This window comes from Betta splendens, chromosome 7 (assembly GCF_900634795.4).
Source record: "Betta splendens chromosome 7, fBetSpl5.4, whole genome shotgun sequence".
Lineage (NCBI taxonomy): Eukaryota > Metazoa > Chordata > Actinopteri > Anabantiformes > Osphronemidae > Betta > Betta splendens.
Genome location: NC_040887.2, coordinates 2,079,903 through 2,101,454, shown reverse-complemented (window position 1 = coordinate 2,101,454; position 21,552 = coordinate 2,079,903). Strand labels below are relative to the sequence as shown.

The 21,552-nt window shown below is 48.4% G+C and overlaps 4 protein-coding genes across 6 annotated transcripts; 2 read left to right on the top strand and 2 right to left on the bottom strand.

Moving 5' to 3' along the window:
- Window positions 1–5,433: 5,433 nt before the first annotated feature.
- Window positions 5,434–8,962, bottom strand: abtb1 (ankyrin repeat and BTB (POZ) domain containing 1). Its single transcript, XM_029155900.3, has 12 exons — window positions 8,738–8,962; window positions 8,108–8,170; window positions 7,963–8,018; window positions 7,738–7,882; window positions 7,472–7,631; window positions 7,328–7,373; window positions 7,088–7,204; window positions 6,827–6,939; window positions 6,658–6,756; window positions 6,421–6,588; window positions 6,140–6,340; window positions 5,434–5,937 (listed from the first exon to the last, which is right to left on the bottom strand). Exons 1-12 carry the CDS (start codon window positions 8,791–8,793, stop codon window positions 5,731–5,733), a joined length of 1,431 nt encoding a protein of 476 aa, XP_029011733.1. The 5' UTR covers window positions 8,794–8,962; the 3' UTR covers window positions 5,434–5,730.
- Window positions 8,963–9,058: 96 nt separating this feature from the next.
- On the top strand, window positions 9,059–13,265 carry LOC114858538 (keratin, type II cytoskeletal cochleal-like). 3 transcript variants are annotated; one of them, XM_055510487.1, is made up of 11 exons: window positions 9,059–10,394; window positions 10,638–10,723; window positions 10,818–11,173; window positions 11,257–11,465; window positions 11,550–11,610; window positions 11,761–11,856; window positions 11,951–12,115; window positions 12,292–12,417; window positions 12,547–12,767; window positions 12,842–12,894; window positions 12,974–13,265. In XM_055510487.1, exons 3-11 carry the CDS (start codon window positions 10,835–10,837, stop codon window positions 13,060–13,062), a joined length of 1,359 nt encoding a protein of 452 aa, XP_055366462.1. In that variant the 5' UTR covers window positions 9,059–10,394; window positions 10,638–10,723; window positions 10,818–10,834; the 3' UTR covers window positions 13,063–13,265. The 3 variants fall into 3 exon arrangements, with proteins under 3 accessions (XP_055366462.1, XP_055366461.1, XP_055366460.1); XM_055510486.1 differs by having other exon boundaries at window positions 10,815–11,173; XM_055510485.1 differs by having other exon boundaries at window positions 10,638–11,173.
- A 244-nt stretch (window positions 13,266–13,509) lies between these two features.
- On the top strand, window positions 13,510–17,687 carry si:ch73-233m11.2 (NACHT, LRR and PYD domains-containing protein 12). The gene is made up of 8 exons (XM_029155899.3): window positions 13,510–15,382; window positions 15,458–15,619; window positions 15,696–15,863; window positions 15,925–16,098; window positions 16,166–16,339; window positions 16,430–16,600; window positions 16,701–16,868; window positions 16,963–17,687. Exons 1-8 carry the CDS (start codon window positions 13,842–13,844, stop codon window positions 17,030–17,032), a joined length of 2,628 nt encoding a protein of 875 aa, XP_029011732.1. The 5' UTR covers window positions 13,510–13,841; the 3' UTR covers window positions 17,033–17,687.
- LOC114858540 (ceramide synthase 5-like) lies at window positions 17,085–21,382 on the bottom strand. Its single transcript, XM_029155906.3, has 11 exons — window positions 21,180–21,382; window positions 20,814–20,989; window positions 20,007–20,109; window positions 19,770–19,900; window positions 19,627–19,684; window positions 19,040–19,090; window positions 18,854–18,946; window positions 18,466–18,594; window positions 18,267–18,373; window positions 17,994–18,150; window positions 17,085–17,491 (listed from the first exon to the last, which is right to left on the bottom strand). Exons 2-11 carry the CDS (start codon window positions 20,987–20,989, stop codon window positions 17,411–17,413), a joined length of 1,086 nt encoding a protein of 361 aa, XP_029011739.1. The 5' UTR covers window positions 21,180–21,382; the 3' UTR covers window positions 17,085–17,410.
- Between the last annotated feature and the right edge of the window lie 170 nt (window positions 21,383–21,552).

The following is a 21,552-nucleotide window of genomic DNA, read 5'->3' as shown; positions in this document are numbered from 1 at the left end:
AAACCAGTACAGTATCAGCCTATAACAGAGCCTAATAAGGCAACGCGGCCCCTCGGCCGACCGCCGTCTGCTTCAATATCACTCACTACTCAGAGCGGCGATGGGCGGACAGAGGCCGGCAGGTGTGAGGGAATAAAAGACATTAACACGTCTCTGAACAGTTATATGAGGGATTAGGATCAGCTGAGAATACGCTGCACATACTGGCACACACCAGTCTGACACCTCTCTGCTTCTTTAAATACCAGAACCCATTGCATTTTCATTTTTGTCGTTATGTCACAACTATCTGGTGGGAGATGAGAAAACAGGTCATTGTGAGATGTTTTTTATAATCGGAGTTACTCAACGCTTCATTAATATGCATAGCATGCATTTAATTAACTTAATATGCTGCCTCACAGACATCAGGATCTTAACTGGCAAAGTCACGTTCTGCTTCGGATCTGAGGAGAGTCCTCAGGAAACCCCTGAGACCCCTCAGAGCCCCAGGCTGGAGCTTTATTTCTGGCCCCAGCAGCTATAAAAGGTCCGTGGAGCCCTCAGGTGCTGAGAGCGTGGGGTCATGGAGGGACACGTCAGTCAGTCATACGCTGCAGGGCCGACGCGGCAGATGTAGGTTAAGTATGTGAGTATGAGCTCGGACTGACTCATTCTGAGAGCAAAGGTGCACGCAGGATAAAGTACAGCGCAATAAAAGGACCAGCATCGCTGTGAAATCCCACTGCATATGAACGCATCGTGGAAGCTTCCAAAAAATGATCAAACATAAAGGGGGAGCAGGCCGTTATCAGACGTAAACACAGGAAACTCGGTCCAAAGGCTGAAGCTGCTTTTTCATGACACACTGAACAAAACAGTATGTTCTGAAGCTAAAGTGATGGAACATAGAACAGATTTTGTTCTACTTTATCTTTTAGCTCAGGCATCATCCAGAGGTAAGTAACAAATGACCTGGACACACAGTAAATACAAAACAACGACTCAATTCAGTGTTTGAGCTTCTCTGTCAGATCATCAACACCTTCATAAATCACAGCGTTGAGCTTCAGTATGTGCTGCTATCAGCCTGTCATGCTCTTTGTTATAGACACCACCAGCTCACGCACACACACACACACACACACACACACACACACACACACACACACACACACACACACACACGCACACACACCAAAGGGCCACTTCCCCACCTCCTCCTCACCAGTGTAACTCAAACCCCGCCTGATGCACGTTTAATATTAGTTTGAGTGGAAAATCACCAGCTTCCCTGTGCAGCAGCTTCTTAAAGCGACAGCCTCGCTGCTCCGATAGTAACTGCATGAATGAGTGACCTCTCACTCACTGACTTGTGCTCGACTGCAGTTTGTCAACTTGGCTCCAGTCAACATTTCTGAGTGGGAATAATAAAGCTGATAAATCCTAGAGAGGTTTGCTTTGGGTTGTTTGGTGAGTTCATAGCCGGGATTTCACCGGTTCGTTATGAAACAGAAGGACGACAGGCGCTGTTTGAAGTGTTCAGTTTGAATCCATTACTCTCACGGCAGCTTCCATCGCCGTCTGTACACGGAGCGATGAGCCGCAGCTAATGGCTTTGTTAATGCTCAATAAATCACCAGTGAGTTCCAGCTTTGTTGATTGAGTGAAGCTTTAACTACAAACTGCTGCATTAAGGGTGCACTTTAAAGTTAAGCAGGTAATGAGAGATGTGAGACGTGGTAGTACATGGATTTTAGTCCGTAGCGTCACAACTTCACTCAACAACTGCTATAAATGTCATTTTAGACACATTGGGCTCAGAGGATAAATCAGCGACTGAAGGTGTTCTTTAGGTTTGTTCACGTTCACCTTCCCACTGGATGAACAGCTGACGCGTCCAATGACCCGTTCTGCAGAAGGGCCTCATGTGAAGACTCACGCTGGCGCCGTCCGCGTCTCGCTGCAGCCCAGCGTTAGCGTCTTAATCCAGAGACTGAGCCTTTGCTAAACAGATGGCTGAGCCACGTGCTCCTGTTTCTGCTTCATGCACCAAGATGACGCACAGCAAAATCAAAAACACTGTTGTTACAGAAATACAGTGAAATAACTGAATTATATTATTGCTTCACACAGGAAGTGAAAGCATTTGGAGCAGTGCTGAGAACGACTGAAGCAGAGAGTTTTATGTGGAAGCACAAATGAAGCAAAATGTTTGATTGTGTAATTATTATTATCTAATAAGATGTTGTGTTTCTTGTGCTTCTGTGTGGACGTGGACGCGTCCTGCAGCCTCAGCATTCAGCTCATGTCAGTTCAGCAAACACAGTGTGATTTTCAAAGCCCCCGGAGCTTCCGTGATGGTTTCCCTCTGCTTTGTCACGCCTGAGGCTGAAACGAACGGTCAGGAAACAGGAAAGTGACTGAGAGGTCGCGCTTTCACTGTTTGCAACTGCAACAAAACCTACCTTGAATTTAAAGTAGCCCAACACACAAAAACAGCAGCTTTATCTGCGAGGCAGCCAGATAACATCCAGCCTTTATCGTCATGGTTACGTGATCTGATTAATGTGTAAGAATGTTTACTCTTATCAAATCCACAAGCCTCAGAGTTGAGCTTTATTTCAGCTTCACAGCCACAGATTCACACAGAACCAATCAGGCGTCAGCTGCATGATGGAAGAGCCTTGGTGCTAATCGTGTTAGCACTTGGTGAATGATTGGCTGTAACAGTCAGAACTTCATGAATTCTCGCATCCTTCCGGCAGCGCTGCCTGATGACGACCTGTTACCTGGGGCTTTAGGGCCTTGTGCTAGAGGTCTGCTTAAGGGCAGACCAGTCACATGGTCACAGGGTAATCCCGTCTCACATGCAGACACTGTTTGGATCCGTCTCTCAGAGCGGACTGTTCTCGTCAACCTTGTGACTCACCTTGATGAGGAGGTTTAAACTGTAAACACACTTACGGGCAGACGCCGGGCGGAGGATGTGCCCAGACATTTATCAGATCACATAAAAGCACTAAGATGACCTGCTTCAGTGATCGGCTTAGGGACGGCGAGGTATATTTACTGAGCCTTCATCAGCAGCAGCTAATAAGACCCTCGCTCATTTGTCCCGGCTGCTGATGCGTCAGCGGACCGAGACTTAATCCCTCTTACTGTGTCTATGTTGAGTGTAAAAATCGGGCCGTCACACATTTCCAGGGGGAGGGGCCCAACACACAAACAGAACCCGTCAGCCGGTGGTGATTGACAGCCTGCTGTTTGAATGACTGTCAGTGGAATGTGGGGAAAGTGAGCTCTCAGTTCAAGACAATCCTATAAAGGGATCCGCTCGGCGGGGACCTGTCGTCCTCGCAGCGCGTGCAGCCTTCTTACATAACGGCCAACGTTCGCTGGCACGAGGCCACAGGAGGTCCGTCTGGCAGAAATGTAAAGGCGGCAACTGGAACGCACAAAGAGCCAACTGTGTCGTTTTTGTGTGTTCAAGTAACAAATGATGGTGAGAAAAAGTGAGTCAGAGCTTCTCTGAGTTTAGCGATAATCCCTAACTAGCAGCAAATTAGGATTCTGTCAGTGACAGCATCAGTGAGTCATGTCCATGAGGGCACATCAGCACTCACACACACGTCAGCATATAGAACAGGTCACCAGCAGTGAGGGGATCCAGGTGTGTGAGACGACACCTGCACACCTGCAATAAGACGTGAAGTCCAAAAAAGAAAATCACTTTCAATGCTGCAAAATGTCAACGTGATTTGACGTTTTGCAGCATTTCTAGAAGTAAATAAACTAATGCAAAGTTGCCGTTCAAACACACACACACACAATTGCAACACACTTCTTGAAAACAGTCTCACTGTACTTCGCTTTCATCATCTGCTCCAGAGCTAATGTAGGCGACACACAGCCGCATGCTTCACCGTCTGCACGTTGAGCCCAGTGGAAGCAAAGCAGTTCTAACAGAGCAAACAGCAAAAGCTGAAGCGCAGGTTGACTGAGACAGAGGCGCCTCCGTCACTCTCCTCCCAATGATCTTCACAGCGCCGCCAGGGCTCAGGCCCACATCCAGCCAGGACTGACTTCATGAACAGAAATGGTGACATTAGTCAAGTGTTTCTCCAAAAACAAACGGAAGTTGTCGTTTCAACAGACGTTTTTAAGGTCTGTATCAGTTAATGAGTTAAAGAGTGTCAACAAAGGAGAGTGTCTTGAGGAAAAACGTGATTTCAGGTTGTTGAGTTCCAGTCGATTTGAACGCACCGGCGTCGTACCTGCTGGTGTGTGTTACGCTCATTACATGTACAGGTTACACAACGGCGCTGTTGGGAGGAGTCGTACTATTCCACGATGTCACACTTAGATAAGTCATCATTAACTCACTGATGTTGAAAGTTTATTGCGCGTTGAAAAGGCCTCGATTGTAAAGTGGGACCAAATGTTTTCACAGAGGTCTTGAGGTCGACGTTATTATTTGTTGGAATGCAGGAACTGAGCATGTCATGAATAGCGCGTCCTCATCAGGTGAAGTCCTCAGCGCTGGTGGGATGTCGCAGCGTAGCAGAGTAATGACCCAGAACACTGACCAGAAACCAGCCAAACAAACGAGGCGCTACGTAAATATAAAGCAGTGACCACTTTGTGGGAAACGGGTGCAGTTGTTGTTCAAGTTTCTTTGAAATCACATGTTTCACAGTGACTCCACTTCTGTTCTATTGAGTGAAGAAACAAAACACTGACGCACACATCAGCACTTTTTTCCCTTTTAACGTCTTTGTTAAGTCTGGAAAACACCAGGCTGCCTCTTTAAAGGAATGTTCCCATGGGTTCAGAGACACCAGCAGATTTATTTGTTTGTGTCCTTCCAGGCGACGTCAGAGAAACAGCGCCACCTACAGGTTCCCCGGAACAGAGCACTCACGGATTATCACAGAACGGTGGTTGTGGACAAACTTTTATCTCTGGGTGGTGAAACATCCAAACCACACGAGGCGTGTTGAGGAAAACACATTTATTTTTTTTAACAGACAATGGATGGAAAATGATAATGTCGCAGTTTGTAAATACAGGCCAGAAGGAAAAGCTTATAGAACTAAGATTCAAGGTTCAAACAAAGTACATCATGAGGGGAGGTTTTACTGGAGGAGCGTCAGGATCAAAATAAACCACAGCCGTCAAAACCAATCCTACAAAATAAAAGCTTCTGCATGAAATTTATAATAAAACCTTTTTAACATAATTGCAAAATAACAGCTGTAAGTTAAAATACTTTTTGAAAGACTGAAACCAAAATATACACTTATAACCAGTGGTGCATTGAAGTTCACTGCACAGACTAATCTGGTTTTCTCTTTTCGAGTCGCCCAGCGTTCATACAGTGCGTCACGTTTCAGGGGCTAATTTAAAATATTAGGAGCTAACAGCGACAAGTCATAAAATAAACAGAAAATAACAGATGCATTTGCGATGCAAATAAATTCTGTATAATGCACAATTTCCTCAACACACGTTGGAGACGTTTATCAACAGAGGCACCGGATAGTTTCATCTCAATCAAACACAGAACATCAGCAGCTCTTTGCCTCTGACAACAGAATTGCTTTCAAAATATATATTTTCTGTATATTATACGCTCATAAAAACTCAAACATACAGAATGGTATGTTTTTTATTTCAACTCTTAACAGATAACTGCAGTTTTGTATCTTCCAACTCCTCCGTAACTACAAACCACGAGCCGCTGAGTCCTCAGCAGTCGATGTTGATGCTGGACAGCAGCTCCTCCAGGGCCTCCAGCTTCTGGTTGGCCTCTTCAATGGCGCTGTACGTCTGCACGTTGCTGGTGATGTGGTAGCGGATGTCGTCCACCAGGGGCACGGAGTCGGTCTCCTGTCGCTCCTCCAGCGACGCAGCATCCTCCTTGATCATCTCAGCGAACTCCACGTGCTCCACCAGCTGCAGCAGCACAAAGACACGCGGGACCTTTACAGTGTGGCTGTGAAACATGGAGTCGGTCCTGTTTTCTACTTTTGGCATTTGCACCATTTTCTATATCGTTCAGAGTAATCAGCTCCAACAAGAGTGAATGTACAAGATTTACATCAGATGCCGGTGTTTATTTTTACTCAGTTCTTTGTAGTAATAATTAGGCACCCACCCGCTCAATGATCTTGGCCATGAACTCAGTGCACAGATCCTCCAGCCGAGAAAGGCGGAAGAGCTTGGCCGTCTTCCACATGTGTAGGACGTTGTCTTCGCATATGGTCTTAGCGAGCGTCTTCCCACACAGGCGCTTCAGCCCCGGCAGCAGGTACATGTCAGCCACACACAGCACGTCAAACACGTTCTCCATTATGAGCTGGGTGTGAAGAACAGGTGTCAGCTCAGGAAACGCAGACTTCACGGTATTAGTGGGAGGGTTTGTCACGGTGCACTAACCTCTGTGCAGTCAGTGTAGATGTAATACATGATGTGGATGAAGATTTCATAGGAAATGTTATGTAAGGTAATAACTGGAGTGCTGGGCTGCGACTGCAGCTGCTCTCCTTCACTGAAGTGATCCTCCAGCAAGGCCTTAAAGTAGTCGCTGCGTCCACAGAAGAAAGCCTGGAGACACAGGTCACACGGTAACGCTTTGTTTAAGACACAAACACGTCCGACCTCGGCCGCTCGTACCTTATGACACAAGAAGTTGTAGCCGTCGATTCTAAAGCAGATGTCGGGATAAGTTGGAAAGCAGTTAACTCTGTTAAAGGGAAGTTCCCCAAATCCGACCTGGAGAGAATCAGGACAGGCTCATTAACCCTGCGGCGGCAGAGCGCTGCGGTTTGTGCTCACAGCTTACTCTCAGTTCAGTGGGCAGGGCACAGTCGGCCAACTGAGCCATCTCCTCCTGAAGCTGACAACTCTCAGACTCCAGGCTGAGAACTTTCACACAGATTCCTGGTTTGTTGGAGACTTCAAATGAAAAAAAAAGCAGCAAACAAATAGAATCAGTCATAACCAGAAAGAACAATAAATATGGTCTAGAGTTAAGCGATGAATTACAGTCTGTTTAGATGCGTCAGCTACACACAAGTGAAGTACAGTGCAGGTAGTCTCTTACCAAATTCATACACGTGTTTGCATTTATTCTCCAGCTCTTCTATGAGATCTGCCATCTTGCACTGTTTAGCGAGGCGTCTGCAGTCCTCCACCAGGCTCACGTCAATATCCATCCGTCCTGAGGCATCAGTGACACAGTCCAGACCATCAAATACACGCTACCATAGAGTCAAACAAGCCTTATTGTGTAAAATACATATACCTGCGTGATGTAATAACTGGTATGATCATACACACCCACCTGTGTAGAAATATTGCAGGATGGCTCCAAAAGCTGCAGGATTAATCTGAAAAAAACGATAAAAGAGACTCATTATGAGACGTGATGACGTCATGTGTTGAATGCACAGCAGCCCAATACATGATGTCCTGTACATTTAAGTACCAGAGGGTGTTTGAGGGTGATCAAGGTCTTCCACTTCCACTTGGCCTCAAACATTTCGGTGAAGTACTCGGAGCGTGCGCTGAGAACACACCGGTGCGCTTGAAATGTTTGGCCGTGAACCAGAAACTGGATGTCACTGTGTTGACCCTGCTCCAGCAGCCTAGCGAAGTCACACACCAATTAGATGAAGATGACACGTGCAGGTTTCAGTCACACAGTGCTGTGAACAGCTGTGTGGAGAAGCTGAGCATCCAACGGGCGCTTACATGTGCAGGAAGTAGTTAAAGTCATCCCGCTGCATGGCACGAACACTGACACACTTATAGTCCTTGAGCAGCCGGCGGACGGAGTCGTTAAGGGAGCCGTACATGCAGCGCTCACCATCGAACGTGTTGGCTTCACACTTGGCACCTGAAGGCAACGCAATATTCCTCAACATGACGCTGCTAAAAACAGCCTTTGTTGTGTAAGTAGAGTGGGATGAGCCTCACCACTAGCCAACAGGTACTGGACCAGCTCCTCGTGACCACAGAGGCAGGCGTAATATCTGAAAAAAGAGCACATTCATGTTTCAAGTGCTAAAAATAACGAAGCTGTGTTCGGTCCAGAGAATTGAATGAATTGAATGGTACTTACAAAGGAGTACTGTCCCACTTATCTCTTACATTGAGATCCACATCTCTTTGTTCAACAAGGTATCTTAGAGAAAAGACAAATGCTTTGTTCATGCAGGAGCAAGAAAAAGTGGGAGAATTCTTTGAAATTGCCTAAACATTTATGTCAGAGTGGAAGTCACATTAATTTAGATCGTTTCAGAGATTGGGGTAGAGGGCTCGTTGTAAAATCACTAAATAAGGGACATGCAGAAAGACACTGAAGGGAGCATGTCACAGATCAACCTTAAGAAGAACTAAGTCTGTGTTAGGACATCATATATTAGAATAAGGTTGAGCTGAAGCAGGTCAGTGCAGCTCCAGCTGTTATTCCTCCCGTGTCATGTCCCAGCTGGGACAGGAAATTCTTCACGTACTGTCCCGTCGTTTAGATATTTACCGCTGGGACGTGAACGCAACACGGCGTCCTGTGTTTACGTCCTGTTTATGTGCACTTAGCTTCGGGGCTAAGCTGCGGAGGAAGGCTAATGCTTTGTGGGGTGACATCCCCAAATAATCAGCTGCAGGGTGACGGGAGGCGAACCACGTCAGCCTCCAGCACACTCGCGAAGAGAACCGAGCCAAAGTTGCGTCTCTGAGCCGCTTCACTCACCGAACTCTACAAACGTCGCCCTTTCTGCAGCTGCTAAACAGGTCGTGCACATCCATGATGCCCTCGGTGCTCTCGGTCCTCTGTGATGCATTGAGGCGGCCTGTCTACCGGACAGGTGGGCGCTGATCTGGTTGTCTTCGGATTTTTGATCGAAAAGCTGATTAATTTCGCTGGTTCCTTCTCGCGCTGTTGTTGACAAGCCGCTGGTGCCCCCTGTTTTGGTTGACGACGTGACGTCACGTGACGTCAGCATCCCCTTCACTTGTTCTACGTAGTAGCGGAAAACTAAGTACTAACTCAGCCATAACGTTTACATCGTAGATTTCTGGAATATGCTTTAAAAACGAATTTGTTCTTGATATTCCAATTGAAATGTAGCAGTCTACAGTCTGTAGCGATTTTAAGAGTAGAAACATTATTTCAAATTATTCATTTTGGAAATATAAGGCTTGGCGCATATATAATTGACTTTACTGAAAGATAAATATCCTTTGATTTGAGCTGAAACCCAGAGGAAAAGCCTTCAGTGTTTGCAGCACTGCAGGGTACGGTAGTGTTAAAGGAAGCTGAGCGTCTAGAAAGTTACGTATCAGATATTTCACTTCAAATCTGTCACAGATAACAGCTCAGGGTTAAATAACAGTTAAGCCAGTATGTGTGACATCTCTGTTAACTGATTCTCACTGGGTGGAAACGTTTTGTCCTCAAGGACGGAAAAGCTCAGGTTTTACCCCGTACATCCTGAGTGTCCTCACTGTCACTGAACTGTTTGGCTAAACGTTGGTCCTCTACATAAATGACTATTATTAGTGTATGTTAGAATAAAATAACAAGAGGTGCACATTCTTCCTGGTAAAAAAAATTAACTGATAAAATCTTTTCTCTTTTCTTTTGCTTGAACATGCACATGCTTGTCATAGCTGTAGTGTCGTCATGTGCAGCCAGAACAAATTCTTAATGTCGCCTTTAGTTTGTTTGACATGTTCACAGTTTTCATTTCAGCGCAGTTAAAAAAACGTGAAACGACCATTTAGTGTTGATACAGAAACCCAGCAGATAATGCCATACTTTAACACTGATCTGCAGGTTTGGATGAAGGTGTAAATGTTCACTGTGAAGGATTATGAACAAAAGATCAAGCGTCTCATTCAGCTATTTGAGTGGGTGATGGACATTCCACCACCTCAGAGTTAATCACCTTTACAAAGCAGAGAATTTCTCTGTGGTTGCTTGTGTTTACATTGACGCTGCTGAATCAGGTTGATCCGTATTTTTAATCACAGTGTAGCAGGGAATTTGGCACCGCCGTGCCTTCCTGTGAGACTGTCATTCAACCCATGTCCCTCAGGCCTTTTTCATCTGAATCCGTGACAGGTTCAACAGACAATTACATTTACTTGAGAAAGAACAGTTTATCGTTTCCATTTCCTGGTAAGTGCTCACATTGTTTTCTGTGTAACGCCGCCTGCGTTCTTTTCGCATTACTGTGATGCCAAAGTTTAACCTTCACCAGTGTTGGTGGGACCGTCTGTCTGTGAATTTTCATTGAAAGCCTCCATGTGACACAGATGCACAGATTCATTTCAGATGTCCACAGTTAACCTACACGGGGAGCATGGTGACGGTGGGGCATCATTCTAAAGAGGAGACTTTCACAGTGAGACTGAGAGAACCAGTTTATTATCTATTATTATATTATCTGCAGCAACATCTTCACTCTCTGTTTCTGTTTGATGTCAGCTTTCATGAGGCAGGAAAAAAATAAATTCTCAATTATTACCACATTTTTAATTCAAGCAATTAATTCAATTTGTTGTAATCATTCTTGAACCTTTAGTGGCCTTTTGCCATCCAATATGACCTGATGCTAACGGACACTCCTTTGACACTTGATTTCTAGCACAGCTTTTCCATGGAAAGGAGCGTATCTGAAGCTGAGGAGCAAGTGACAGCAAAAAAAAACAATTCAGTTTTTTTCGGGGGCAGGTGAGGAGCTGTGGCATGTGTCAGACTGGTTTGCCCACATTGATGAGTGACATATCTTTACTATCGCACCACACCCAACCCCTCTATAAAGTAGCGCCCAAAAGATAAGAGATGCACAAAGGACCCGAACCACCGGCGGAGCCGTGCATCCTCTTCTTGCCGTCAAACCTTCCTCTCAGCGCTGCCATGAGCATAAAGGTGAAGCCCAACAACCAAGCGAGGCCGTATGCAGCCTCCAGGAATTTCAGCAGCATGTCCATGGGATCCCTCTCCAGACCAAGGACCAGCAGTGGGATCAACCAGGGGGGCCCCATTACATCTGTCACCATCAACAAGGACCTGCTCACCCCACTGAAGATAGAGATCGACCCCTCCATCCAAACTGTTCGCACCCAGGAAAAGGAGCAGATAAAGTCTTTGAACAACCGCTTCATATCCTTCATTGAACAGGTAGGAGCCCCTCATGTGTTACATCATCGTCACGTTTAGACAGTTTATGAAAGGTGTGCTTTTAAATCCTCCGTGTGCCACAGGTCAGATCCCTGGAACAGCAAAACCAAATGTTGGAAACCAAATGGAAGCTGCTTCAGGGTCAGACTGCTGCTGACTCCACCATTGAGCCCATGATGAAGTTGTACATCGCCAACCTGCAGAAACAACTGCAGGGCATCAGTAACGAGGGGAGTAAACTGGATGCGGAGCAGAAAGCCATGCATAACATGGTGGACGAGTACAAGACAAAGTGAGACCCTTTGCTGTGTACTTTGTAGTGAGTGAATGCTGCGGGAATGTGTGTGTGTAACCTGATTTTCACCGGTTGTTTCAGGTATGAGCAAGAACTTAACCGGAGGAATGATTTGGAGAATGAGTTTGTCGTGCTCAAGAAGGTACAGAGCGCAGGCGTGACGCAATAATAAACACTCGGCTGTTCTCACAAGGCAGCAATGACACGTTCTTCACAGGAAAACAACCTGGTACAGTGTTGTAATAATATGGAACTAACGAGTGCTTGTTGAACTCATTGCTGCCGCCTTCAGGATGTGGATGCAAGCTATTTGTCCAAGGTGGATCTAGAAGAAATGATGTCTGCTCTCAGTGATGAAGTGGAGTTCCTCAAGCGTCTGTACAATGAGGTACAATCCAATAATAAGTATGGACCTATAGAAATAATGTGTTGCATTCTGCATGAAGTTCTCATCCTGGCGTTGCTCTCTTTGTTTTCTGAAGGAGCTCCGTGAGCTGCAGGAGAGCATGAAGGAGACGTCTGTGGTGCTGCAGATGGACAACTCCCGCGACCTGGCCATGGATCAAATCATAGATTGTATTAAGGCCCAGTATGAGGAAATTGCTGCCCAGAGCCGCCAAGAAGCTGAGAGTTGGTACAAGAACAAGGTGCCGATCTCATAGTATGAACATGTGTGAATCAAAACGAACGGTGGCGCAACCAGTTTGTTAATTTAACAGGAAACTAAATAAAGCTCAGACATCAACCAAAGCAGGAACCGACCTGATAATTACTGATCTTACGGGTTTGCTTGCTTTGTTTTCACTGTCTCTGCCGGCACTAGTTCGACCAGATGACGGTTACGGCTGAACAGCACAACCGTGAGCTGCGCAGCACCAAGGCGCAGGTTAATGAGCTCAGACGGAGGATCAAGATGCTTCAGGGCGAGATCTCTACTGCCAAGGCGCAGGTGAGTGGAGGCCTGACGGACGGAGCTCAGTCCTGCAGCTCAACGCACACATTCCTGGGTGTCATCGCTCAGGTTCTCTGGTATCTGTGACGCATTGGGACGTTCAACAGCAATGACCTGTTTCTGCAGTGCACCAACCTCCAGCAGCAGATAGATGGTGCAGAGGCGAGTGGGGAGCTGGCGGTGAAGGATGGGAAGGCCCGCATCAGGGACCTGGAGGTGGCCCAGCAGGAGGCCAAGCAGACCATGACCCGCCAAGTCCGGCAGTACCACGATTTGATGAACGTGAAGATGGCCCTGGACATAGAGATCTCCACCTACAGTGAACTGCTGCTGGGGGAGGAGGGAAGGTGGGCGAGGCCAGACTCAGACTCAGGCTGTTTTACCTTTGTCAGGTTCAACGTTGTTCTTTCTCTTCCGTCAGAATTGGACAGGACTCTGTCGTCAGCGTTCGAACAGTCCCCACGACGTCATCAGGTACCGATGACGCAGCTATGACGTAACGGCATCCTGTCCTGTGAGTGGTACTAATACTGGTACTTTCCCCACCTTCCAGCGGTCGTTCAGGTCGACAGCGGCAGTCAGCGAAAGCTTAACGCGGTCGTCATCAAGACGGTGGAGACGCAGAACAGATCCTACAACTGAAGAAGGAAACGCTGCACTTCTCAGGTTTATTTACAGTGCAGACTGTGTTAAAATGAAAACAACTGCACCGAAGCTGTGAGGATTTTACTCCAGGTTTTGTCTAATTACACTTACCTGTATGATGTCATGTGTTTTTGTCTAAAAAAACAACAACCAGTGATTTGATAAAATACAAAATATTAAACTTTTTGTCTTCGCTGTGACATTATTTCATCATCATTTGTGGCATCATTATCATCAAATGACTACTATAGATAAGTAGAAAGCCTTTTATCATCGTCAGTAGATCACAGAAAACACTGGCTTTGGTTCTGGAGTCGAGCCCCGCTGTCGTTGCTTGAGAGGCTTATTCCTGCAGAGGTGGCTAACGCTAGCTCGCTAACGCTAGCTCAGTCCTTGTGTAAAATATTGTAAAATGTTAGATGGTATTTATTTTCTTGTAACTATCTAAATTACAGTATCTAAGAAAAGTTTCACTAATTAAACCTGCGAGGCAGAGCTCAGGGTTCAGAGCCACACGCCACTTCCTGTTTGAAGCTCCGTGTATAATTACAGTAGCTTCACGTCGACGGCTGCTGCATTCCTGAAGCCAGAACACAGTTAAACGCGCTCTGTAAGTACAGTGTGCTTCAAATGACAGGCTGGTTGCAACAGGACTCTGTCAATAAAGGTCATTTCACACTCTGTCGACGTGAATATTAGCACGTGAAGTAGAAAAGTAAGGGTTGTTGTGATTCGTCCTGCTGTGAAGTGTGTTTTCTGTGACGCACACCAGCAGAATGGACAAAGACGCTGTGTTGAGGCACATGTTGAACTTGAAGGGCGTGTCTGTGGAGGAGCCTGTATCTGCTGTATCTGCTGTAGCTGCTGGAGCTGCTGGAGCTCAGGCCTCAGGAAGCGCTGACCGCGCCGTCCTCAGCGCTCTGTCTGGAACCAGAACAGTTCTACTGGTCGGTGGAGAGGGTTCAGGTAAAACCACCGTCCTAGAGAAGCTGCTTGTGGACTGGGCCAAAGGGGAAGTCCTGCAGAACTTCTCCCATGTGTTCTACCTCGGACCGCGGGACTTCGGCGCCGTGGAGCAGAGCCTGTCGTTGGAGGCTCTGCTGCGGCGCCACCACAGCCGGGTCGGTCCCGGCTCCATTCTGCGCCTCCTGCAGAGGCCTGAGGACGTGCTGCTTGTTATTGACGACCTGCATCGGTTCGGCCCCAGCCTGGACGCGTCCGCCCTCTGCTGCGACCCGTCCCGGGCGGTCCCGGTGCCGTGTTTGCTGGCCGGCCTGCTTCGCGGGTCGCTGCTGAGCGGCGCTGCGTTGGTGGTGGCGTCCAGGCCCACGGGGGCTTCGACTCTCCTGAGCGGCACCACTGTGGAACTCCTGGGCTTCCTGGAGCCCCAGAGACAGGCTTACTTTAACCGGGTCTTTACCGACCCGGCCGCTGCCGACAAAGCACTAAAGCACATGGAACGGACTCTAGGCTTCTATGACTTCTGTGCCTCTCCTGGATTTTGCCGGACTGTTGGTTCTGTTTACCGGTCCCTGATGGATGCTGGCAAAGAGCTCCCTGAAACCTTGTCCCAGCTGTGTGTCGACATCCTGGTCCAGCAGATTCAAGCCCTCTCCCTGAACCAGCCCGGCACCAGAGGCCTGGTTCTGGCCCTGGGCAGGATGGCTTCTCGTTGCTGTCCTCGCGGGCATTCGAGCTGCACCACAGAGGAAGTCGTCGGCTTCGGGTTGCAGCCGTTCCTCTCCTCGCTTGGTGTTTTCCTCAAAGTGGACGGTGACGCGGAGGGCGATTGTTGCGTCCTCTCCTTCCGCTCGCAGCTGCTGCTGGAGTTCATCCGGGCCGTGTGCTTCCTCCTGGGTGAATCCGGGCCTGAGGGAGTGGAGCGGATGCTGGGGACGTGCGAGCAGCACGCGGGCTTCGTGGACCTCCTGCTGTGCGGCCTGTCGGAGCCGGCGCAGCGGGCGCCGCTGGAGGCCGCGCTGGGAGAGTTGAGCTCCGATCGGAGCCGGCGCTTCAGAAGCTGGTTTAAAAGCAGCTCACGCACGTGGCTGCGAGGCTGCTGCAAAGAGAGGCACCGCCGCTGCCTCCGTGGCCTCTACGAGGCTCAAAACGAGCAGTGGGTCCGAGAGGTGATCGTCCCGTCGTCGCGGCGATGCCTCGGCTGTGGAGACATGAGCCTCCAGGACTGCGTCGCCCTGACCTACGTTGTCGCGTGCCTCGGCGAACTGGAGGAGCTGAATCTGTGCCGGACGGAAGGTCTGAGCGAGCGGCAGGCGGAGGCCCTGGCTCCAGCCATGGGCGCGTCGCACCGCGTACGGTGAGTGACGAGCAGCCTGGCGCCGGCGCCGGCACCGGCACCGGCGCCGGCGCGTGACCCGCTTGTGTTCCGCAGCTTGTCCCACAGCTCCCTGAACGCCGCGGCGGTGGCTCATCTGGCCTCAGCTCTGCGCAGAGGGATCACCGGCGAGCTGGACCTGTCTCATACACGGCTCGGAGATGAAAAGTTCAGCATTCTGTCGTCTGGACTCAGAGACTGCAAGCTGCGCAAGTTAAAGTAAGATCGGTACGAGGATCGCCTTTACAGCCGGTGTAAAAGGAATGTTTTGAGACGCTTTGCTTTTATTGCCCAGTCTTCACGCGTGTGACCTGACGAGGTGTGAGGATCTGCTGCCGCTGCTGACGTCCAGCACCTCCCAGCTGTGTGTGCTGATGATGATGTTCAATCCCATCGGGGACCGGGGCCTCACTCAGCTGTGCACGGCCCTCCACAGTTCCCACTGTCGGCTCCAGGAGCTCTGGTATGTTCAGCTTTACACCGACTTGAAGCTTGTAGTATGATCTGATAGGATTTCATCACAGGCTTCGAAGCTGTCAGCTAACAGCAGCGTCCATGGAGGCGTTTTCAGCAGCTGTGTGTTCTGGCAAATCTGACCTGACAAAAGTGGACCTAACCCAGAACTCGGTTGGCGACGGTGGAGTGGAGGCTTTGTGCAGGTCGCTGCAGCATCCTCTCTGTAAACTGCAGAGCCTCACGTGAGTCGTAGCAACCTTCAGCCCAGAGGCGGTCCTGCTGTCTGTGACCTCACACGTGCCCTTGCAGGCTGTTTGACAATGAGCTGACAGGCGCCTGCTGTCCTCACGTGATGCGGGCCCTGATGTCAGAGCACTGCTCTCTGTCGGAGCTGGATCTGTCGGTGAATGAACTGGGCCAGGAGGGGGCGCTGCTGCTCTGCAGAGCCCTCGCTCGACCTGGATGCCCCATAGAGAAACTTGGGTAACGCTCCTTTAAACTAAAGTTTCACCTTTGACACATAGCTGCTGAAATGTAGATACCACGCTGACTGTGAGCTGCTCCACCCTGCAGGCTGAAACGGTGCGAGTTAACCCAGTCTGTCTTCAAGGAACTGGGCTCAGTGTTAAAGGGTGGAACCGGACTTAAGTCGCTGATTGTAGGTCTGAACAAAGTAGGAGACCGAGGGGTCAAACATCTGTTGGAGGCGGTTGCACATCCGACCTGTCTGCTGGAGGAGCTTGAGTAAGTGCAGAGGAATGCTACGGTAAACTCCCACATTGTTTGTCATTGTTGGTGCTCTCATCACTGATTTTACGGGAACCTGTCGGTCTTCATCCATCAGTGTTGAGATGACGGGTTTGACAGATGCCTGTGCTGAGGATTTGTGTGCTGCCGTAAAAACCAGTAAGACTTTAAAGCACCTGGAGCTGAGCAACAACTCGCTGACGGATGCTTCCGTCCCTGCCCTCGTCCGGGTCATGAAGAGCAGCGACAGCGTGCAGGAGATGAAGTGAGTGTGACCCATTTTCATTTAACTACTGTGTGTTGTCAAGCCGGTAAAGGAACAAAGTTGAAGAGGAATAAACCAGTTTTTGCTCTTTCAGCCTGAAGTACAACGACTTCAGTGAAGACGCTTTTGACGTGTTGGAAGAGTGTCCGAAAATACGGTACTGAAGAAAACGGATGAGACCAACAGCTCACAGACAATGACCACATTTCCACAGTGTTTTCTTAAATAAGGTTTTAGTTTAATGTATGAAACCTCTTCTTAGAAATATTTGTCCTTCAAACCCAATACAGGCAGATAAAGTGACTTGATTTCATCCAATTCACTGATAAATGCGTACAAACTACCACACACCTACTACTGTAAACAAAAAGCAGACACACCCCGCGTCTGTTCCGCGTCGTCTCATCAGCTAAAGGTTGGTCTCGTCAGGAGGTCAGAGGTCAGGGTGGCTCTCACACCTGGTCAATTAAAGCTCCACATGTGAATCTCCCATCTTGGCCTCTAGTGGTCACGGGCTTCTCTTGTCTGACTGACGCGCTCCGTCAAAAAGCTTCTGAAGCTTCTGGCTTTTCGCTTTCCTCATCTGAGCTGCTTTCAATGTCGCTGCGGTCGTCCTTCGATACCTGCGAATCAAGGCACCGAAGCTAAAGTTGGCTGTGGGTGTGAAAGGTTGTCTGACTGGACGTGCCTCACCTCCGGCTCCAACAAATTTCCTAAGCAAACCTGCTCAAACATTTGCCTGTTAAATTTAATGATTTAGTGCTTTTATTTGTTTAACCTGATAATAAGACAAATAAAGTTCGGCTGATATAAAAGTCACCAGGCCTTGTTCAGTGTCTGACACTGTGCAAATAAATCTGATTAATCCCAAAGACCAACAGATTATTTGATGATTAAAATATGTATCTGCTGTGTTGCTCACAGGGTTTTATCTACTAAAAATGAATGTTTGGACTCTGAATGTTTGGACTAAATATTGTGGCAATGCATGGTTGTTGAGACATTCTAGTAAAGACAGAGAAGGCACCATGGTGGTGCAACAGGAAACCAGTAGATTACAAAGTCAGCAGGCGACATTCACTCTGTGTCAGTGATGAATGAGACAGAAGACGACAGCAGACGTACCTTCCCCTTGAATATCGCCTTAACTGCGATGCGGGTGATGAGATAGAACCAGATGATGTGAAGGGTCTGCAGGACCAGCAGCAAACCATTCAACAGCCACCAGGCCCGATATGGGCCGATGATCTCCCAGCTCTCAAACAGGACACTTGACACAATCCTAGAGCCAACACACACACACAGCAGGGCAACTAGTAGCAGGTTCATCCAAATGCCTCCCAGCAAAGAAACCTGGGACAAAGTCCAACAAAGGCTGACACTTAATGATGGTCTCACCAGAAGGGAAAGATGACAAGTCGAGTGAGGAAGAAGCTTATGCTAAACACCACAAACAGGCCATCACACAGCCGCTGGTACTTGGCATAGTTGGCCAGCTTGGCCGCCTGAAGGCAGAATGGAGCATCAATATTCTCACATTGGTATCAGTTTCACAAGGGTTTTATTTTGCACCGCAGTGAACCCAGGGGAGCGCTACCTCCAGGAAGATGTCTGACGCGTCATGCAAACACATGACCATGGTCCCGGCTCGTAGCATGTTGTTGGCATAGGAGAACGTGATGAGGACGATGGCGGCCAGGTGGTGGACCAGCATGATGGTGAAGTCCTGTCCCCAGACAGACAGATGAACATGAGACGGGGTGGAACAGTAACCGCTGTCAGTTACCATGACAACGGAACTGAGCACAAAAACACAAGCTAATATTTATCATGTTAGGCATAAATCATGTCAACAAGATCAAAGACTCTGAGGAAACTGGATGTGAAACAATGCGAATGTGCAAAACTGGAAAAACAGCACTGACACAAAGGACGTGATGGTTCAGCGCGGACGGAGAGAAGCCGCAAAACCGAGGTCGACTCACCTTACGCCTGATGTCTGTGAACTGGGAAAACATCAGCGACCAGTAGAAGGCCAGCTCAGCCACATAGTGCTTGTACTGTCCAGGACTTAAAGGCTTTAAAGGAGGAGAGAAACGAAAACACCTTTAACAAATATGGGACCGGGCAGGATTACGGGGACGTGTGCAGCCAAATATGATAAAAACAACCTGGAAAGGATAGTTGTACCAGCACTGCCGCGTGTCCCACGTCCAGGGCGCCTGAGGGAAAGCGGTGAAAGATATTGTTCAGTTGTAAGTCACAGATTTGAAGTCTGTGCTGGATAAAAAGATTGCTTCCTGATTCCAAATTAACACACATTTGCTTTTGGAAAAAAGAGACATGAGCCAGTGATGGTGTGGTTAATGCTGCATGTGTGATGCAATGAGACAAACAGGAAACAGGCTGCTAGGACACAGACACACACACACACACACACACACACACACACACACACACACACACACACACACACACACACACACACACACACACACACACACACACACACACCTATGGCTTAAATCTCTACACAGGTAATTGTAACGGGAAATGACAAAACAGCAATGCAGGGCTGAAAACAAAAGCGCCTCCAGGTGGCCGGAGGACTGAACCCTAACAGGAGCGTTTCTACTGAAGAGAAGAACTCCAGTTAACATGACTCAAGCTTCAGACATCAGTATGAACAGGAAGAATCTTCACTGACATGAAACCTGCCAAACCTCTAATGCAGGTTCACGTTTCTGAGGAAACTCACCACCCACAAATAGCGAATGGCGTAGATGAAAATCCCCAGGTAAAATGTGAAACGCCACCTGTAACCACGGAAACGAGCATCTGTCAACACACTCCTGGGCTGCATTCACTCCACACCACAGCTGAACCTTTGTCAGCACCTACATGCTCTCGCAGAACTTGGTCTGCGTACTGGGCCTGTCTTGGTTCCGCCGGACTAGAAACCATCTCTGTATTTTCCGCACGTCCCAGTCCAGCTGTTTGGAGAGTCCTTCCAGCTGCCGCGTGTCTGGACACTAGGGACAATACACAAGCCTCATTAATGACCGGCTCTACTTGTGGAACCACGGTGCAGAAGGTGTGGCTGCTCTCGTCGAGCTGTCATTATGTGGGAACCTGTACCGCTTTGGACCGATACAGCTGCTCCAGCACAGCATTGGGCTGAGCCCGTTGCGGCGCTCCTGCCTGAATCTGAAGTATGTGGGCACAAGGCTTGGCCACGAGCCTGTGTACACACAGAGGAGGCAGAGGACAGAGGTTGGGATTAAGAGAGACATTTAGAGTCTGGGAAAACAGATGCACTGTTAACCAACCTGAGCGGGAGAAACTTTAACTAAAGGTCTGCAGCTTGTGGGTTAGGGCAACGTGGCTACAGGACGAACACAAGCATGCGAGTCAGAAGGAGCCCTGGGGAATCTAGCACCCAGACTAAACAGACAGCATCGACCTGTCATGCGAGAGTCGAAGACAGAGGCGGAGAGGCGAGCTCCGGCCAAAACCAGATGAGAGTCAGGAGACAGGTCGTTAATGCTCAAACTTCCAGCTATTTATTACACCTCGACCCAACAACAGCCCACTCATCCCCCACAGGTACATGTGGTTGATCCCTCAGCCGTGAACGGTCCTGAGGAACGTCCAGGAACATGTGAATTTCAGCAATGCTTTCCCGCCTTATTCTTTTTTTGTGATAAATATTTTTATATTTATTTGTCTCAAGATGAGGCAAAGGCTAAATCTGTCCAGATAAACAGCCCTATTTTATTGATATGTGAGACTATTGCAGTGTTTTAGACTGCTTTTATTACTGTAACAGTTACATCTGTGATGAGGTTTTCCATGTTTCCTGGTTATGATCAACACTCACGTGGGTCTGAATCTGTCACCAATCGCCCAAATCTTAGAGAAACTAATCAAACAATGTAAACGTACCTTTCGAAAAGCCTCCTCAGTAGAAACACTCCTGCGGCCAGGGGCAGCGCGCACAGCATTTGTCCCACTCGGGGATACTCCACGCCGGGAGGTGGATGCTCAAGGTCCGCCCATGAAACATTTTCGGGAAACCAGAATCTCTCACTCCAGATCCAGGCTGAGATAGAGGACGACATCTGGAAACAGAGGTGCGTGAAGAGCTCAAATGTCAGCTCCAAACTGCGGATAAGTCCTTGTCGGCCACCAGATGATTTGTGTTAAGTGACGCGCCCAGGGCTGTGTATAGGAAGCATTACTTCTGGGTGACTCCTATGAGTGAACTGCGGAGCGACCGCTGGACACGTAAGGCTGAAAGGCAACACCCACCACCGATTAGGCAACTTTCAACGAGACGAGCACGCCGTTAGCTCATGATGCGTGACACGCATTTCTCACGCATCATGATCTCACTTCAGAGCGGGGCCGCGCTCTGGACTCCGGGGAACAATATAAACTTCTCATGATCCCCACATTACACACTCCAGCACTGGCGGGGGCGGTATGAGGCTCCGTCGTTGCTTTGTAGTCTGAATACAGAATACAGACGAAGAAGAACTACCAGCAGACGCAGAAGAAGATGGACGACGCCCCGCCACCGTATTAAAAGCCAAGATTTGAAGTAGAAGAAGCCACGCCCCCGTATCAAATGTCAATATTTGAAGAAGCAGAAGTCCCTGTAGTTTATCTTGTGTTAATTTAA

Excerpts from the sequence above, each read along its gene's own strand:
- abtb1 (XM_029155900.3), bottom strand. The coding sequence starts at position 8,793 with ATGGATGTGCACGACCTGTTTAGCAGCTGCAGAAAGGGCGACGTTTGT. Across the intron at positions 8,171-8,737 it reads GGCGACGTTTGTAGAGTTCG|ATACCTTGTTGAACAAAGAG; the intron begins GTGAGTGAAGCG and ends CTTTTCTCTAAG. Across the intron at positions 8,019-8,107 it reads AAGTGGGACAGTACTCCTTT|ATATTACGCCTGCCTCTGTG; the intron begins GTAAGTACCATT and ends CTCTTTTTTCAG.
- LOC114858538 (XM_055510487.1), top strand. The coding sequence starts at position 10,835 with ATGCACAAAGGACCCGAACCACCGGCGGAGCCGTGCATCCTCTTCTTG. Across the intron at positions 12,116-12,291 it reads AGAGTTGGTACAAGAACAAG|TTCGACCAGATGACGGTTAC; the intron begins GTGCCGATCTCA and ends TGCCGGCACTAG. Across the intron at positions 12,768-12,841 it reads CTGCTGGGGGAGGAGGGAAG|AATTGGACAGGACTCTGTCG; the intron begins GTGGGCGAGGCC and ends CTCTTCCGTCAG.
- si:ch73-233m11.2 (XM_029155899.3), top strand. The coding sequence starts at position 13,842 with ATGGACAAAGACGCTGTGTTGAGGCACATGTTGAACTTGAAGGGCGTG. Across the intron at positions 15,864-15,924 it reads TGTCGGCTCCAGGAGCTCTG|GCTTCGAAGCTGTCAGCTAA; the intron begins GTATGTTCAGCT and ends ATTTCATCACAG. Across the intron at positions 16,601-16,700 it reads TGTCTGCTGGAGGAGCTTGA|TGTTGAGATGACGGGTTTGA; the intron begins GTAAGTGCAGAG and ends TTCATCCATCAG.
- LOC114858540 (XM_029155906.3), bottom strand. The coding sequence starts at position 20,989 with ATGTCGTCCTCTATCTCAGCCTGGATCTGGAGTGAGAGATTCTGGTTT. Across the intron at positions 18,374-18,465 it reads CGTCAGACATCTTCCTGGAG|GCGGCCAAGCTGGCCAACTA; the intron begins GTAGCGCTCCCC and ends TTCTGCCTTCAG. Across the intron at positions 18,151-18,266 it reads CTTGTCATCTTTCCCTTCTG|GATTGTGTCAAGTGTCCTGT; the intron begins GTGAGACCATCA and ends TGTTGGCTCTAG.